This window comes from Neofelis nebulosa, chromosome 1 (assembly GCF_028018385.1).
Source record: "Neofelis nebulosa isolate mNeoNeb1 chromosome 1, mNeoNeb1.pri, whole genome shotgun sequence".
Classification (NCBI taxonomy): domain Eukaryota; kingdom Metazoa; phylum Chordata; class Mammalia; order Carnivora; family Felidae; genus Neofelis; species Neofelis nebulosa.
This window is the reverse complement of record NC_080782.1, coordinates 107,275,564-107,295,382: the sequence shown is the minus strand read 5'-3', so window position 1 is coordinate 107,295,382 and position 19,819 is coordinate 107,275,564. Positions and strand designations below refer to the sequence as shown.

General features: G+C 39.0%; 1 protein-coding gene across 1 annotated transcript in view; it reads left to right on the top strand.

Moving 5' to 3' along the window:
* NLN (neurolysin) overlaps positions 1-19,819 on the top strand; it is a 108,609-nt gene that overhangs the window by 36,797 nt on the left and 51,993 nt on the right. The window contains exons 2-3 of the mRNA XM_058730991.1: positions 4,290-4,549; positions 8,879-9,027. Of these exons, the coding sequence (XP_058586974.1) occupies positions 4,290-4,549; positions 8,879-9,027 (409 nt within the window). The remainder of the gene's footprint in view (positions 1-4,289; positions 4,550-8,878; positions 9,028-19,819) is intronic.

Sequence of the window (19,819 nt, the reverse complement as noted above, 5' to 3'; positions counted from 1 at the left end):
CTTATACTAGAACTTCCTCAGAAACCCAGTCATTAGTGGTGATGTCTCACTGCTCCTCGAGGCTTCAGTTCTGTGTATCCGTAAGAGATTGTGGAAGTAATTATTTTAGACATTTTCAGCCAGCTCCACACTGAACTTTGCATCCCTGTTAATTTCACCCACCACCAAGCATATGAGACCCTCCAATCATCCATCATTTCTTGTTGTGACCTTCATACTTTTGCATGTATGAGCTCATTCCTTTACCAGTTTTCATTCCTTTATCAGTTCGGATCCTCTATGAAACAAATAACATAAAACTGCATTCAAGCTGGCTTAAATATAACTGGAAAATAGGTCTAGGTCAGGTTTCAGAATTAACTGTTATAAGGGTGATATCAGTAAATATTTGCTTTCCTTCCTTTATTCTTCTGTTCACAGTGTTTATTTCATCCTAAGTCAGGTTCTACATAAGGTGGATGCCAGCTGCAGTCACGAACACAAGCTTGCTCGGTCACACACGGTGGAAATAAGACCTGTTTCTCTCATAGGAGTTTGAGGGTAGGGGCAGCCACCTTCACAGATCATGGACATGGCAGGGGGTGTGGTAGTCGTGGTGTGCATGGGTACTAGGAAGAAATATGTGCATAGTCTTAGTTAGAGGGAGGCAGTGAATGGCTGGACAATGAACACATATTTAGCTATGTATTCTACTCTTAGACTTCTGCCTTGTTATTTCTGGAACCCTTGTCCTGTAGTCAACAAACTCCTCCCCTTTTGATACTCTCTGGATTGTCTTTTCTTCTAGTAACCATTACTGAAATCCACTCAACCCTGGGGAAAATATTTTCTCTATATCCCTCTCTTTCACACCCCATAGATCACAAAGTAAAGAGGAAAGACCACATCTTCTTTGTTTGCCAGCTCCTGTCTTGCCCTCACTTACACTCCCAGACCAATACTTCTTCACCATTGTATAAACACCTTCAAGGCTCACAATCTGGTTTTATCATTCTATACCCTGTTCATGATGTCCTCCACCAGATACCTGGTTGGTCTTCCCCATTCTTTGAAGACTTTGGTTTCTGGCTCAGTCTTCCTTTCTATTCCCAGGCCCAGCTGTCAAGCTGCTGACTCCAGTGTTCACATAAACAATTTATCCAATACTAGATTGCATTCTTCAACTCATTTATATCAACCATCCACTTCTGGGAAAATGTCCTGAATTGTATCAGACTGCTTAACCTTTGAATTATTAAATTCAAACCCACACTTTTTTACTACAACCTAACTACTCCCACTTTACCTGTTTTATTGATTTTACTGAGACTGTAGTCTCTCTACTCCTGCTTTACCTGTTTTATTGATTTTACTGAGACTGTAATCTTTCTACTCCCACTTTACCTGTTTTATTGATTTTACTGAGACTGCAGTCTCTTTTCTTATCTAAAACACATCCAACTTGGGGCACCTGGGTGGCTCAGTCAGTTGAGTGTTTGACTTCTGCTCAGATCATGATCTCTTGGTTTGTGAGTTTGAGCCCCACATCCAGCTCACTGCAGTCAGCCTGTCAGCACTGAGCCCGCTTGGGAACCTCTGTTCCCCTATCTCCGCCACTCCCCCATTTTCACTCTCCCAAAAATAAAAAAAATAAAAATAAAAGTAAAATATATCCAACTCTAGAGAATCACTTAGATGTACTCTACAGTTCTTTACCTTCTTCTTATCCCTCAATCATTGTAGTCTGACTTCCACCCCCACCATCCCGCTGACACTGCTCTTGCCAGAATCATCAATGACATTCCTGTTGCTAAATTTAACAGACTCTTCCGTCTTTCTTGAGATTTGTACATTTGGTAGTTATTTACTCCCTCTTTTTTTTTTTTTTTTTTTTTTTTTTAAGTAGGCTCCACGCCCAGGGTGGGGCTTAAACACTCGACCTTGAGATCGAGAGTTGAATGCTCTACCAACCCAGCCAGCCAGGCACCCCTCCCTCCCTTTTTTTCTGCTTACTTTTCACAGCTTCCTAAATCCATTCTGGTTTGGTTTTCCTTTATCTCCATGATTAAACTAGAGTTAGGGCTCAGTTCTGTTCTTAATCTGCAAACTCCCTTGGGCCAGTTCAACCATTCCTCTAACTCCAATTATCGTCTCATATTAATGAATTCCATTTAAATGTGCCACACCACTTCAAACTTGGCATGTCCAAAATTGAATATCTCTTCCCCCCCAACCTCGAAAAAACCTCCTCCTCCTTCTACATTGCCTATTTTAATGATGTTACCACCATCCATACATCCAATTACAAGAATCTTGGACAACATCCTTGATTTCTCACCCTCCACCCCTATACCAAGTACCAAGTCATACTGATTCTACTTCCTGAATATCTTTTAAGTCACTCCAGTTCCCCCCTTTTCCTAATTCAGTATACCATGATATTATGCTCCAGTTACAGGAATAGCTTTCCTCTAGTATAATCTCTCTTTTCCAAACCTTTCAACTCACTTTAATTTGGGCAATTTCTCTAAAATGTATACCTTATTTCATCTCTTACCTGGTTAAAACCCTTCAGTGGCTCTCTCATGGACTTCAGGTTGAACTCTTTATTGATTCCCAAGGCTCTTCATATTCTGTAGTCCTTACTGACCTTATCAGATTTCTCTCTCCTTACTGCTTTTGGCATTTAGATAATTTCTGGATGTAGTCCAGATGTTGGCTTGCTCCTTGTTGCCTCTGTAAAATCTTCCAAGAAAAGTTCCTTCTGAGGTCTTTCAGAGTTCCCTCTGCTTATACCTGTCATCTCACTCACCTCAATATAGAATAATAGTTCCTTTATCAATTTGTCTCTCCACAATAATAGCAGAATGTTAGTAAGTTTGCCTGTTTATCCTTGATGCCTGTCACAATGACCAGACAATATATGCTCATAAGTATTTGTTAAGTGAATGACCTTACATAAGTCATTAGCCTCTCTGAGCCTCAACTGCCTCATCATTAAAAAGGGAATAATGCACTGCCTACCTCATAGGGTTGTTTTGGGGTCTTGTAAGATAATAGGATTGAAGTTTAGCGTAGCAGTTAAGAGTGTGAGTTCTGGATCTCTATTATCTCCGTCTGGTTTTTAATCCTAGCTCACAACATATAACCAGCTATGTGACTTTGGACAAGTTACTTAACTTTCCTGTGTTTTAGTTTCCTCTTTAGTAAAATGAGAATAACTACAGTATCTGCCTCATAGTTTTGTTTTGAGGACTAAGTGAATAAATGGCAAGCATTTAATACAGTGCCTAAACACACAACAAATGTTAGCCATTAATTATAATATTTTTATTTATAAGTTCTAAAATTATATTGCATGATATATAGTACATATATACACACATATGGCATCAATTATTAGTTTGAGGTTTTCAGGGAGGTAAAGGATTGTTATCATTAACTTAATTTCTTTTGTCTTTTAGAATAATGCCATAGCAATACCAGAGTTTATTTCCCAAACCTTAAATTCAAATTTTCATAGTTGATTTTTGTGAAATTTTGGTAAAAAAACATTTTTTTTACATGCTGTTCATTATAAAAACGTTTTGAAACATTGTAGGTAGATGTTGACACAGGAAATAACTTTTTTTATTTTAATTTTAATTTTTTCTTAATTAAAAATTTTTTAACATTTATTCATTTTTGACAGAGAAAGAGAGAGAGTGGGCGAGGGGCAGAGAAAGGGATACACAGAATCCGAAGCAGGCTCCAGGCTCCGAGATGTCAGCACAGAGCCCGATGTAGGGCTCAAACCCACAAACAACGAGATCATGAGCTGAGCTGAAAGACACTTAACCAACTGAGTCACCCAGGTGTCCCTAATTTTTATTTTTTTTTAAGATTTTGTTTTTTTAAGTAATCTCTACATCCAACGTGGGGCTTGAACATAGAACCACAGGATCAAGAGTTACATGGTCTTTTGACTGAGCCAGCCAGATGCCCCAGCACAGGAAAAACATTTATATAAGAAAGATTACTGGTTTAATTTATAAAGGACAGTTATTATGTCTTTGACACCTAACTTCATTTCTCACCATGACTTAATTACATGACCACTTCAGTGTTTGGTAAGTACTAATTTCATTAAATCTACATTCAAGGGAAAAAAAATACAAATGCATTTAATTTTGTGCTTACGTGTTCACCTGAAAGAGACTTGCTCAATTTTATTAAAAAGTTCTTTTTAATATAATTAGACAGCATACATTTGTGTATTGGCTTTGGATCAACAGATGTCTAATTTTTATTCTTTTTCTGATTCTTTTCAGAGTTGGTGGTTCCAGGATTTTATTCAGAATGACTTTAGGAAGAGAAGTGATGTCTTCTCTTCAGGCAATGTCTTCCTATACTGTAGCTGGCAGAAATGTCTTAAGATGGGATCTTTCACCAGAGCAAATTAAAACAAGAACTGAGGAGCTCATTGTGCAGACCAAACAGGTGTACGATGCTATTGGAATGCTTGACATTGAGGAAGTAACTTATGAGAACTGTTTGCAGGCACTGGCAGATGTCGAAGTGAAGTATATAGGTGAGTAGCATGCAGACGCCCATTGATATTTCATTTTGTAGGCATCATAAACCATTTTATGCTTTCTGTGTTGGCAATCATTTTCCAGTTTTACAAGACATTGATTTTTCCATAATGATTAACTAATTGCTTAGAATTCAATTAAATAAAACTAAAATGTTTTATTATGTTGGCAGTGGTGCTACAAAATGTACAATCTCATTACATCTGCTTTCTGGAGAGTATTTTGACATAATATATCAAAACTCTTAAGAAGTTCATACCCTAGCCCAGCAGTTCCACACCTAAGCATTTAATCGAAATAAATTATCAGATACAGGAAAAATTATGTACAAATTTATGTATAAACAGGTACTCTGTCATAGCAGAACCTTGGAAACAACTCCTGGGTGCCATCCAGCATATAGAAAGACCACGTAATGGTATGCTCAGGGTCTGCAACACTATGTAGCTATAATCATGTTGAGGAACAGCATTTCTTAACATAGAAAAAAAATACAGAGAAGAAAACCAGAAGAAAATTTTACTAGTAGCTAATTTCTTAGATATCGGATTTATGCTTGATTTTTTAAAATTTACTCTCTATGCCTTTCTCTATTTTTCATATTTCCTATACTTAAAATACATTTTTTCTATAATATAAGTATTAGGCCCTTTGAGTTAAAGGAATGGAGATTCACTCCAATTGCCCCTAAGGGTTGGACATATTCTGTGATATAGTTATGGCTAAACAACCTTGGCTATCCAGGTTTTGTAAGAACGTAAGTTATCGGGATATCATAAACATTTGTATGTATTCTGGAATTTGGAAGGTTGTCCAGAATCCTGTACAGCCCTAGTGACCTAGTCATCTCTTAACCCTCACCAACCCCTCAACACCAAGAATTCCCTACCCTGTGCCCCACCTTAATAGGGACTCTCTTACCTCTTCTGTTTCAGTTTCTGCCTCTTCCCACCATCTGCTTCACTCTCATTAATGGCCACTAAATCTGGATAAAAGTCTTGAGTTTAAACTACTAAATAAAAAAGACCTGGTGGGTCTCGTTAGTCAAACTCAAAGGGATGGAGTTGGTTCGCATTTGGCAGAGTTTTCCCAGAAGGCAATATTTTGTGTGTCTCCCTTGCTATATGTGGTTTGTCCTTGGTTCAGAGACCCATTTCTTCTTCAGTCATATATGGCCAACATGGTGTTCCAGCCTGGTGAATTATGCATTTAACAAATATAAAAATCAGTGGGGAAAAAAAACAAAATCTTTTTAAAAATTATCTTAAAGTCTGCTGCTTTTCCAATAATACATCTTTTATTTTTTTTTAATGTTTATTTATTATTTTTGAGACAGAGAGAGAGCATAAGTGAGGGATGGGGAGAGAGAGAGGGAGACACAGAATACAAAGCAGACTCCAGGCTCTGAGCTGTCAGCACAGAGCCCAACACGGGGCTCAAACTCAGAAACCATGAGATTATGACCTGAGCCGAAGTCAGACGTTTAACTGACTGAGCCACCCAGGCATCCCCCAGTAATGCATCTTTTAAATATACTTTTAGTTTTCAGAAGTCCTTGCTCTCTCATAAATTTACCTCTGTAAGTTAATCCTAAAAATTTTTGAGTTTAGGAGATTTTTAAAGACCAACTTTATCTTATCTATATTTGTTCTCAGAGCTCATTCTGCCTCCTGCAGTAACTGTTAAAACCTCATTTGACTAGTGTCCAATATTGTTTATAGTTTGGCAGTAAGAGCATAAGTCTGGTTCAGGTCTTTGTGGCAAAGTAAGGAAGGAAATGGTTTTTAGTATTATTGTTTGTTTAAGAATATGTTTCCAGTTTTAGGCTCCTGCATTTTGTTCTGCTCATTTTAGTTCTTGAGCAATTTTATTTTTTCTTAATATCTCCTTGACTTAATTTTAAAAAGTAAATAGAAATTATACCTATATAGTTAACTCTATCACTTAAACAGGTGCTACATCTATGAAACTTTAATTCTGTTCCCTTCTTTAATCAAGGAACATAAAAGTGTATATTAAATCAAATCCTTAAAGAATAATTATTTAATTAGACTTTTTAAACCACATGTTATGAATTTATACAGATATTTGAGGTGATTTTTCTTTTTACAGCTTTATAGCACTGTTTTAAGAGGACTGATATGAGTGAGGTAGCTTGTTTAACTGGATAGTTTCTTGGTATGGAAAGGATAGCTCTACTGTCTGCCATATATCAGATGTGGAAGTTTTACCTGTTTACAATACCTTCAAAGTACTAAAGCTAATAAAAGTGTATTCATTGTCACAGTATAGCCACACCGTTCCTATAAACCATACTCATTTTGTGTTGGCTAGCTGGCTCAGTCGGTTAAGCGTGCAACTTTTGATTTTGGCTCAGGTCACGATCTCATGGTTCATGGGTTAGAGCCCCATGTCAAGATCCTCACTGTCAGCACGGAGCCTGCTTGGGATTCTCTCTCTCTCTCTCTCTCTCTCTTTCTCTCTCTCTCTCTCTCTCTGACTTTCCCCTCCCTCCTCTCTCTGTCTCTCTCTCAAAAAAATAATAAAGAGATGCCTGGGTGGCTCAGTGGTTAAGCATACAACTTCAGCTCAAGTCATAATCTCATGGTTCATGAATTTGAGCCCTGTATCAGGCTCTGTACTAACACCTCAGAGCCTGGAGCCTGCTTCTGATTTTAGGTCTCCCTCTCTGTGCCCCTCCCCTCCTCATTCTCTCTCTCTCTCTCTCTCTCTCTCTCTCTCTCTTTCTCTCTCTCTCTCAAAATTAAATAAACATTAAAAAAAATTTTTAAATAAATAAAAACAAAAAAAATAAACCATACTCATTTTTTCTATACTTGGGGTCATTTCACTGACATCAGATTTTTGCCCGATGAAAGTCACAATACAAATGTATTAAAAACCCAAGAAAGAATTTTAATATGTGAAAATTAGAGCAGTTCGTTACCACCATCATTTAATAGGAATAGTCCCAATATTCAACTCTTCACTGGATGTGTCCACTGAGATTTCTGGGAATCTTCTAAAATTGTATGGAACTTTTATGCTTGTATGAACGTTTGCATTTTGGGGAGGGTCCATAACTTTGACTAGATTCTCTAAAGAATCTGTAGTGAAGGTTAGGAATTTCTATTTTAAATAAACTTCCCCCACCCCAACTAAATTGGTCTGCTTTTCTCTGGAAAACAGTGTGGAGGTTCCTCAAAAAATTAAAAGTAGAACTACCCTATGACCCAGCAATACCGCTGCTAGGAATCTACCCAAAGGATACAGGAATGCTGATGCATAGGGGCACATGTACCCCAATGTTTATAGCAGCACTTTCAACAATAGCCAAATTATGGAAAGAGCCTAAATGTCCATCACCTGACGAGTGGATAAAGAAGATGTGGTTTATATATATAAGGGAATACTACTTGGCAATGAAAAGAATGAATTCTGGCCATTTGCAGCAACATGGATGGAACTGGAGGGTATTATGCTAAGTGAAATAAACCAGGCAGAGAAAGACAGATATCATATGTTTTCAACCATATGTGGATCTTGAGAAACTTAACAGAAGACTATGGAGGAGGGGAAGGGGAAAAAAAAAAGTTACAGAGAGGGAGGGAGGCAAACCATAAGAGACCCTGGATACTGAGAACAAACTAGTGTAGATGGGGGTGGGGGAGAGGGGAAAGTGAGTGACGTGTAGGGAGGAGGGCACTTGTTGGGATGAGCACTGAGTGTTGTATGGAAACCAATTTGACAATAAATTATATTTAAATAAGTAAGTAAGTAACTAAGTAAGTCTGCTTTTTTCTAAAACATCCTCTCTCTCTGCCAGTCCCCAGACTTGTAGTCTCTACTTTTCCAGTCCTCTCCTGAAGTCTTCCTCTTGCCCTGCCCGCCCTAAGGTCCAGCCTTCATCATAGGTATTACATAGTGCTCCAGTCCTAATATTGCTGTGTTCGAGTTACTATCCCATTCTTTTGGCAACTAAGCTGCTCTATCCTGTATTCCTTATCTTTTCATGTACTGTTCCCTCCTCCCACACACCAGATTATAAAATGTGTTAGTATGAGAACTATGTCTTTATCTTTCAGCATTCCCAGTTAATAAGTTACACCCTAAACATACTTTGATAAGTGCTCAGTTTATACCCTTATTGTTCCTAATAATGCCACTGCAACAGCCAAGTCCTGCATTAGATGCTGTTTCCTTACAAAACTTTACAGAAGGTATAAAATGAAAAACTTATATTAGGATAATCATTCATCTAGGTAGGAGGTATTTTTCTTAATGCTGATTGGATGAATCCTTATGATTTTGTCCTCTATCGACAGTGGAACGAACCATGTTAGACTTTCCCCAGCATGTCTCCTCTGACAAAGAAGTGCGGACAGCAAGTACAGAAGCAGACAAAAGACTTTCTCGTTTTGATATCGAGATGAGCATGAGAGAAGATATATTTCTGAGAATTGTTCATTTACAGGTAAATGATGTTATAAACCCTTTTAAAAGAAAAACAAAATCTGTACTAAAAAAGTAAAAATCTTTGACCAACAATAAAAAGTATTTGGGGCGCCTGGGTGGCGCAGTCGGTTAAGCATCCGACTTCAGCCAGGTCACGATCTCGCGGTCCCTGAGTTCGAGCCCCGCGTCAGGCTCTGGGCTGATGGCTCGGAGCCTGGAGCCTGTTTCCGATTCTGTGTCTCCCTCTCTCTCTGCCCCTCCCCCGTTCATGCTCTGTCTCTCTCTGTCCCAAAAATAAATAAAAAATGTTGAAAAAAAAAATTAAAAAATAAATAAATAAAAAATAAAAAGTATTTGAGGGCACTTGGACGGCCCAGTTGGTTAAGCATCAGACTTTTGATTTCATCTCAGGTCATGATTTCATGATTTCAAGTTCATGAGTCCAAGCCCCGCATCAGGCTCTGCGCTGACAGTGTGGAACTTGCTTGGAATTCTCTCTCTCTCTCTCTCTCTCTCTCTCTCTCTCTCTCTCTCTGTCCCTCCCTCCCTCTCCCTCTTCCTCTCCCTCTCCCTCTCCCTCTCCCTCCTTCTCTCTTTCTCTCTGTTCCTCCCCTGCTTGTATTCTCTCTTTCTCTCAAAATAAACAAATAAACTTTTAAAAAAGGTATTTGAAAATTTCTAGATTTTGTTTCTAATTATTATAGTAATGGGTACAGCATAGTATTTATTGTTATACTACATAGGTTAATGTTGAGTTGCTAATTACATTCACTTAATACTAAAGACCAAGTGTGAAAAAGTGCACATCTATAAATCTAAGGATTGTTAATTGTCATGAACATAATGGTTACTCTTTGAATTTTCTTTCTTTTTTTTTTTTTTTTTTTGGTTCAAGGTAGCTTTATTTTTTTTTTATTTTTTAATATATGAAATTTACTGTCAAATTGGTATCCATACAACACCCAGTGCTCATCCCAAAAGGTGCCCTCCTCAATACCCATCACCCACCCTGCCCTCCCTTCCACCCCCCATCAACCCTCAGTTTGTTCTCAGTTTTTAACAGTCTCTTATGCTTTGGCTCTCTCCCACTCTAACCTCTTTTTTTTTTTTTTTCCTTCCCCTCCCCCATGGGTTTCTGTTACGTTTCTCAGGATCCACATAAGAGTGAAACCATATGGTATCTGTCTTTCTCTGTATGGCTTATTTCACTTAGCATCACACTCTCCAGTTCCATCCACGTTGCTACAAAAGGCCATATTTCATTCTTTCTCATTGCCACGTAGTATTCCATTGTGTATATAAACCACAATTTCTTTATCCATTCATCAGTTGATGGACATTTAGGCTCTTTCCATAATTTGGCTATTGTTGAGAGTGCTGCTATAAACATTGGGGTACAAGTGCCCCTATGTACCAGTACTCCTGTATCCCTTGGATAAATTCCTAGCAGTGCTATTGCTGGGTCATAGGGTAGGTCTATTTTTAATTTTCTGAGGAACCTCCACACTGCTTTCCAGAGCGGCTGCACCAATTTGCATTCCCACCAACAGTGCAAGAGGGTTCCTGTTTCTCCACATCCTCTCCAGCATCTATAGTCTCCTGATTTGTTCATTTTGGCCACTCTGACTGGCGTGAGGTGATATCTGAGTGTGGTTTTGATTTCTATTTCCCTGATAAGGAGCGACGTTGAACATCTTTTCATGTGCCTGTTGGCCATCCGGATGTCTTCTTTAGAGAAGTGTCTATTCATGTTTTCTGCCCATTTCTTCACTGGGTTATTTGTTTTTCGGGTGTGGAGTTTGATGAGCTCTTTATAGATTTTGGATACTAGCCCTTTGTCCGATATGTCATTTGCAAATATCTTTTCCCATTCCGTTGGTTGCCTTTTAGTTTAGTTGGTTGTTTCCTTTGCTGTACAGAAGCTTTTTATCTTCATAAGGTCCCAGTAATTCACTTTTGCTTTTAATTCCCTTGCCTTTGGGGATGTGCCGAGTAAGAGATTGCTACAGCTGAGGTCAGAGAGGTCTTTTCCTGCTTTCTCCTCTAAGGTTTTGATGGTTTCCTGTCTCACATTCAGGTCCTTTATCCATTTTGAGTTTATTTTTGTGAATGGTGTGAGAAAGTGGTCTAGTTTCAACCTTCTGCATGTTGCTGTCCAGTTCTCCCAGCACCATTTGTTAAAGAGACTGTCTTTTTTCCATTGGATGTTCTTTCCTGCTTTGTCAAAGATGAGTTGGCCATACGTTTGTGGGTCTAGTTCTGGGGTTTCTATTCTATTCCATTGGTCTATGTGTCTGTTTTTGTGCCAATACCATGCTGTCTTGATGATGACAGCTTTGTAGTAGAGGCTAAAGTCTGGGATTGTGATGCCTCCTGCTTTGGTCTTCTTCTTCAAAATTACTTTGGCTATTCGGGGCCTTTTGTGGTTCCATATGAATTTTAGGATTGCTTGTTCTAGTTTCAAGAAGAATGCTGGTGCAATTTTGATTGGGATTGCATTGAATGTGTAGATAGCTTTGGGTAGTATTGACATTTTGACAATATTTATTCTTCCAATCCATGAGCAGGGAATGTCTTTCCATTTCTTTATATCTTCTTCAATTACCTGCATAAGCTTTCTATAGTTTTCAGCATACAGATCTTTTACATCTTTGGTTAGATTTATTCCTAGGTATTTTATGCTTCTTGGTGCAATTGTGAATGGGATCAGTTTCTTTATTTGTCTTTCTGTTGCTTCATTGTTAGTGTATAAGAATGCAACTGATTTCTGTACATTGATTTTGTATCCTGCAACTTTGCTAAATTCATGGATCAGTTCTAGCAGACTTCTGGTGGAGTCTATCGGATTTTCCATGTATAATATCATGTCATCTGCAAAAAGCGAAAGCTTGACTTCATCTTTGCCAATTTTGATGCCTTTGATTTCCTTTTGTTGTCTGATTGCTGATGCTAGAACTTCCAGCACTATGTTAAACAGCAGCGGTGAGAGTGGGCATCCCTGTCGTGTTCCTGATCTCAGGGAAAAAGCTCTCAGTTTTTCCCCGTTGAGGATGATGTCAGCTGTGGGCTTTTCATAAATGGCTTTTATGATCTTTAAGTATGTTCCTTCTATCCCAACTTTCTCAAGGGTTTTTATTAAGAAAGGGTGCTGGATTTTGTCAAAGGCCTTTTCTGCATCGATTGACAGGATCATATGGTTCTTCTCTTTTTTTTGTTAATGTGATGTATCACGTTGATTGATTTGCGAATGTTGAACTAGCCCTGCATCCCAGGAATGAATCCCACTTGATCATGGTGAATAATTCTTTTTATATGCCGTTGAATTCGATTTGCTAGTATCTTATTGAGAATTTTTGCATCCATATTCATCAGGGATATTGGCCTGTAGTTCTCTTTTTTTACTGGGTCTCTGTCTGGTTTAGGAATCAAAGTAATACTGGCTTCATAGAATGAGTCTGGAAGTTTTCCTTCCCTTTCTATTTCTTGGAATAGCTTGAGAAGGATAGGTATTATCTCTGCTTTAAACATCTGGTAGAACTCCCCTGGGAAGCCATCTGGTCCTGGACTCTTATTTGTTGGGAGATTTTTGATAACCGATTCAATTTCTTCGCTGGTGATGGGTCTGTTCAAGCTTTCTATTTCCTCCTGATTGAGTTTTGGAAGAGTGTGGGTGTTTAGGAATTTGTCCATTTCTTCCAGGTTGTCCAATTTGTTGGCATATAATTTTTCATAGTATTCCCTGATAATTGTTTGTATCTCTGAGGGATTGGTTGTAATAATTCCATTTTCATTCATGATTTTATCTATTTGGGTCATCTCCCTTTTCTTTGTGAGAAGCCTGGCTAGAGGTTTGTCAATTTTGTTTATTTTTTCAAAAAACCAACTCTTGGTTTCGTTGATCTGCTCTACCGTTTTTTTAGATTCTATATTGTTTATTTCTGCTCTGATCTTTATTATTTCTCTTCTTCTGCTGGGTTTAGGCTGCCTTTGCTGTTCTGCTTCTATTTCCTTTAGGTGTGCTGTTAGATTTTGTATTTGGTATTTTTCTTGTTTCTTGAGATAGGCCTGGATTGCAATGTATTTTCCTCTCAGGACTGCCTTTGCTGCGTCCCAAAGCGTTTGGATTGTTGTATTTTCATTTTCGTTTGTTTCCATATATTTTTTAATTTCTTCTCTAATTGCCTGGTTGACCCACTCATTTGTTAGTAGGGTGTTCTTTAACCTCCATGCTTTTGGAGGTTTTCCAGACTTTTTCCTGTGGTTGATTTCAAGCTTCATAGCATTGTGGTCTGAAAGTATGCATGGTATGATTTCAATTCTTGTAAACTTATGAAGGGCTGTTTTGTGACCCAGTATATGATCTATCTTGGAGAATGTTCCATGTGCACTCGAGAAGAAAGTATATTCTGTTGCTTTGGCATGCAGAGTTCTAAATATATCTGTCAAGTCCATCTGATCCAATGTATCATTCAGGGCCCTTGTTTCTTTATTGACTGTGTGTCTAGATGATCTATCCATTTCTGTAAGTGGGGTGTTAAAGTCCCCCGCAATGACCACATTCTTATCAATAAGGTTGCTTATGTTTATGAGTAATTGTTTTATGTATCTGGGGGCTCTGGTATTTGGCGCATAGACATTTATAATTGTTAGCTCTTCCTGATGGATAGACCCTGTAATTATTATATAATGCCCTTCTTCATCTCTTGTTACAGCCTTTAATTTAAAGTCTAGTTTGTCTGATGTAAGTATGGCTACTCCAGCTTTCTTTTGGCTTCCAGTAGCATGATAAATAGTTCTCCATCCCCTCACTCTCGATCTAAAGGTGTCCTCAGATCTAAAATGAGTCTCTTGTAGACAGCAAATAGATGGGTCTTATTTTTTTATCCATTCTGATACCCTATGTTTTTTGGTTGGCGCATTTAATCCATTTACATTCAGTGTTATTATAGAAAGATACGGGTTTAGAGTCATTGTGATGTCTGTATGTTTTATGCTTGTAGTGATGTCTCTGGTACTTTGTCTCACAGGATCCCCCTTAGGATCTCTTGTAGGGCTGGTTTAGTGGTGACAAATTCCTTCAGTTTTTGTTTATTTGGGAAGACCTTTATCTCTCCTTCTATTCTAAATGACAAACTTGCTGGATAAAGGATTCTCGGCTGCATATTTTTTCTGTTTAGCACACTGAAGATATCGTGCCAAGCCTTTCTGGCCTGCCAAGTTTCAAAGGAGAGATCAGTCACGAGTCTTATAGGTCTCCCTTTATATGTGAGGGCACGTTTATCCCTTGCTGCTTTCAGAATTTTCTCTTTATCCTTGTATTTTGCCAGTTTCACTATGATATGTCGTGCAGAAGATCAAGTCAAGTTACGTCTGAAGGGAGTTCTCTGTGCCTCTTGGATTTCAATGCCTTTTTCCTTCCCCAGTTCAGGGAAGTTCTCAGCTATAATTTCTTCAAGTACCCCTTCAGCACCTTTCCCTCTCTCTTCCTCCTCTGGGATACCAATTATGCGTATATTATTTCTTTTTAGTGTATCACTTAGTTCTCTAATTTTTCCCTCATACTCCTGGATTTTTTTATCTTTCTCTCAGCTTCCTCTTTTTCCATAACTTTATCTTCTAGTTCACCTATTCTCTCCTCTGCCTCTTCAATCCGAGCCGTCGTCGTTTCCATTTTGTTTTGCATTTCGTTTAAAGCGCTTTTCAGCTCCTCGTGACTGTTCCTTAGTCCCTTGATCTCTGTGGCAAGAGATTCTCTGCTGTCCTGTATACTGTTTTCAAGCCCAGCGATTAATTTTATGACTATTATTCTAAATTCACTTTCTGTTATATTATTTAAATCTTTTTTGATCAGTTCATTAGCTGTTGTTATTTCCTCGAGATTCTTCTGAGGGTAATTCTTCCGTTTGGTCATTTTGGATAGTCCCTGGAGTGGTGAGGACCTGCAGGGCACTTCCCCTGTGCTGTGGTATATAACTGGAGTTGGTGGGCAGGGCCGCAGTCGGACCTGATGTCTGCCCCCAGCCCACCGCTGGGGCCACAGTCAAACTGGTGTGTGCCTTCTCTTCCCCTCTCCTAGGGGCAGGATTCACTGTGGGGTGGCGTGGCCCGTCTGGGCTACTTGCACACTGCCAGGCTTGTGGTGCTGGGGATCTGGCGTATTAGCTGGGGTGGGTAGGCAAGGTGCACGGGGGCAGGAGGGGCAGGCTTAGCTCACTTCTCCTTAGGTGATCCACTTCAGGAGGGGCCCTGTGGCAGCGGGAGGGAGTCAGATCCGCTGCCGGAGGTTTGGCTCCGCAGAAGCACAGAGTTGGGTGTTTGCGCGGAGTGAGCAAGTTCCCTGGCAGGAACTGGTTCTCTTTGGGATTTTGGCTGGGGGATGGGCGAGGGAGATGGCGCTGGCGAGCGCCTTTGTTCCCCGCCAAGCTGAGCTCTGCCGTCCGGGGGCTCAGCAGCTCTCCCTCCCTTTGTCCTCCAGCCTTCCCGCTTTCCGAGCAGAGCTCTTAACTTATGACCTCCCAGACGCTAAGTTGCGCTTGCTGTGGGAACACAGTCCGTCCGGCCCCTCCGCTTTTGCCAGCCAGACTCGGGGGCTCTGCTTGGCCGGCGAGCCGCCCCTCCGCCCCGGCTCCCTCCCGCCAGTCCGTGGAGCGCGCACCGCCTCGCCGCCCTTCCTACCCTCTTCCGTGGGCCTCTCGTCTGCGCTTGGCTCCGGAGACTCCGTTCTGCTAATCCTCTGGCGGTTTTCTGGGTTCTTTAGGCAGGTGTAGGTGGAATCTAAGTGATCAGCAGGACGCGCGGTGAGCCCAGCGTCCTCCTACGCCGCCATCTTCCCTCCTCCACTCTTTGAATTTTCTAAACGTTGCAAGGTTTATATTAGATCAGATCAACTAAATGGAATTGAATTGTTTATCTGTAAATATCATGTGGTTTTGGCCATGATATTAATGACATACTGTTGATGCTGCATGCCAAAGTCATTCCTCTCTGTCATCCTTACATTTTTCAAGACTCACAGAAATTACAGATAATGAATGTTTTAGGTGGGTCTGCCTTGAGTGCTTTTGATATTTTCATCCCCAATGTTGATTTGCTTCCTAGCATTTTCATCATGTCTTTGCTTTGAATTTTTATTTTCATGACACTCAGCAATTTGTTTGGAAAACAGCCATTCTTTATAATCCTAGACATTTTTGTTTAATTTTGCATGTTTCTTTATTCAAATCTCAAACATTTTGGGGGCACCTGGGTGGCTCAGTCCATTGGGTGGCCGACTACAGCTCAGGTCATGATCTCACGGTCTGTGAGTTCGAGTTCCACATCAGGCTCTGTGCTGACAGCTCAGAGCCTTGAGCCTGCTTCCGATTCTGTGTCTCCTTCTCTCTCTGCCCCTTCCCTGCTTGCTCTCTGTCTCTCTCTCAAAAACAATAAACATTAAAAAAATTTTTTTTAAATCTCAAACATTTTGTTCCTTTTAGCAAATTATGATAAGAGTTGAAATAAGAAAGCAGTTTTATTTCACGTTTTAACTTACTAAAGAATATGTAATCAAGACTTTAGACATTTAAGATATATGTGCTGTCTATTCTCTCATGTCAGATAGGCACTTTTTACCCTGTAATTTATATTCATCTATATTGTTCATAACTGTTCATGTTTTTTTTTTAAGTTTATTAATTTTGAAAGAGAGAGCAGGACAGGGGCAGAGAGAGGGAGAGAGAGAATCCCAATCAGGCTCCTCACTGTGAGTGCAGACCCCAATATGGGGTCAAACTCACTAACCATGAGATCATGACCTGAACTAAAATCAAGAGTCAGATGCTTAACCAACTGAGCCACCCAAGTGCCCCCATAACTGTTCACCCTTAGCACTATAAAAATAACATAAACTTTAATAACTTCATGATTATTCTTTATTAGTTACATTGTTCTCTTTTTTTGACCTCAGTTATTACTCTGTATGATTCAAATCATGGCCCTTACAGTCTCCTTTATTTTATTTCATCCCCCCCCCAAATCTATTTCCTTTCTAGCTCTATATTAGGTATGTATTTTAAAACTTTTTCCAGAATATCTCATTTTCTTTTGTTAACTCTGTTTTCATTCTGACTTCTAAGTTTTCATTTGGAATTTTCTAGCCTCAAGAAGGTATTGCAATCTTAATGTTATATATCATGTTTAATGTTTTTCTCTGATATTTATGAATGTTCTCAAGATATGGAAGGTGTGCTTTTGGGATGAGCACTGGGTGTTGTATGGAAACCAATTTGACAGTAAATTTCATATATTAAAAAATAAAAAATAAATAAATAAATAAATAAATAAATAAAATAAATTTAAAAAAAAAGATATGGAAGGTGTGTCACTTTAGATTTCTTTGTTACACTTTTATTGGAATCTGATCCCAGTAAATTTGGAAACAAACTGCTGCCGGGATAGTATACTAAAATACTATACCAGGTAGACACCAGTGCATTCATCATATTAGTTCATTTGTTTGGGCTGGTTTTATTGTAATAATTTACAGTGGTTTCAGAGTCATTTCCATAATTTTTCCTTTTTTCCAAGAGAGTAATTATTCCCATACATGTCATTCGTTATGTGACCATTGGTAGGAGCTTTTACTGTATCTGTTAAGGCTAGATCAGAATAATAAACAAATAACAATTTTTTTTTATGCAGTGGAGCTTATCTGGTGAATTTAGTTACCTTTAAGTACCTTCATTGACAAATAGTTGTGTTTATTTAGACAGTATTTTTTTTTATTGTATTTTATTTTTTTGATAGAGACAGGATGACTATAGGAAAGGGGTAGAGGGAGATGACAGAGAGAGAGAGAGAATCCCAAGCAGGCTCAATGCTCAGCATGGAGCTTGACGTAGGACTGAATCCCACCACCCTGGGATCAATCACGACCTGAGCCGAAATTAAGGTGGACGCTCAACGAACTGAGCCACCAGGTGCCTCTATTTTATTTTAATTCTAATATAGTTAAGATATAGTGTTAAATTGCTTTCAGGTATACAATATAGCCATTTGACAATTCTATATATTACTCGGTATATTGGTAGTATTTTTTTAAAATCTAAAAGTATCAATATGAGTTTTCTGCTAGTACTGGACACTTTAACAAATGGTAAATTTCATCCCATTCATACCTAAAAGACAAAGGTAGATATATCTATTTACTTTTCAGTGTAATGTTGTAAGTAAAATAGGGCAACCATGATGTGACACATAAAGCCTTCATTAAGTTGGATAATAGGTTCTTAAAAGTATATGAAATCAGCAATTTCAGGCATAACCTACTAAAATGAGGGTACTGTAATACTGAGATTTCAAGATACCACCAATGTAGACAATAATCAAATATATTTTTAGTTTGATATAAAATGTTATTTTAGCTCTTGTGTTGTTCTTCACGTAGGATTAATAAATAGAAATAAGAAATTAGGGGCACCTGGCTGGCTCAGTCAGTGGAGCATGCAACTCTTGATCTCAGGGTTCTGAGTTCAAGCCCCACATTGGGTGTAGAGATTACTTATAAAATAAAATCTTTAAAAAATATATGAAATTACTCTTCTCAGGTCTTTGTGCAAAATCTGCGTTCAGTAAGCCTTCCAGTTATCTATTGATGTATAATCTATTACTTCAAAACTTACTGCCTAAAAATAGCAGCAATCATTTTTTTTTCTGTCATGGTTTCTGTGGATCAGGAATTCAGAAAGGAATCAATCAGTTGGGTAGCTCTGGCTTGGGGTCTTACATGGAAAAAGGAAGTGGTGGCTGGAGCTGAAGCATGTGGAGGCTAACCAGACATCTCTCTCTTGCTGTCATGTCTGGGCACCTACATGTTGTCTCTTCCTGTGGTCTAATTTGAGCCTCCTCATGGCATGGCAGCATCAGGGTAGTAGGACTTGTTTCATGGAGACTCAGGACTCCAAGAATGGTGTTTCCACAAACTCCACAGAAGCCGCCGTTACATTTTGTGACCTCAGAAGTCACCTAGCATCACTTCTGCCATACTGTACTGATTGACCAGTCACTGTGATCTGCCCAAATTCAGGGGACACGACATCTCAGTCTAAGGAGTATCAACTTATTTGCAGCCATGTTTCAAAACCTCCAAAATAAGTCATGTGTTGACTCTGGATGGATGAAATTATAATAGAGCCTGAGACTAACCAGTGTACCATAGTCTTCCTGCCTCCTTCTTATGTGTGATTAGTACTTTACATTTACACAGCAGTATAGTTATCTAATTTAACTTTCCTACCAAGCTTGTGAGGCATCCCTTTTTTATAAATGGAGATACTGAAGTTCAGAAATGGTAACTTCTCAAGAGCCACAGAGGTAAATATTTAGTCATTGTTCATAAACTAAAGCTAGAAACAGTTGGTGACCAATCTGAAAGCTAGGCCTTTAGTAATTGGTGCTAGGACAGGGGTTTTCAAATATGGGAAAGAAAAAATTGGTTCTTCTCACAAGCAAACTGAGAAACAGCTTTTCAAAAATTATATAGGAATATGTCTTTATGATACCTGAGCAGAAAAGTATTTGTGAAACAAGACCCCAAAGTCCTAACTAAAGCATAAGACGGATAAACATGATTGCATTAAAATAAAGAACTTCTGGAGTTCCTGGATGGCTCAGTCAGTTAAGCATTCTATTCATTCGGATTCTAAGTCTCCCTCTCTCTCTGCCCCTCCCCTGCTCACACACACACTCTCTCTCTCTCTCAAAAATAAGTAAACTTAAAAAAAAAAAAAAAATACGGGAGCCTAGGTGGCTAGGTTGGTTAAGCCTCTGGCTTC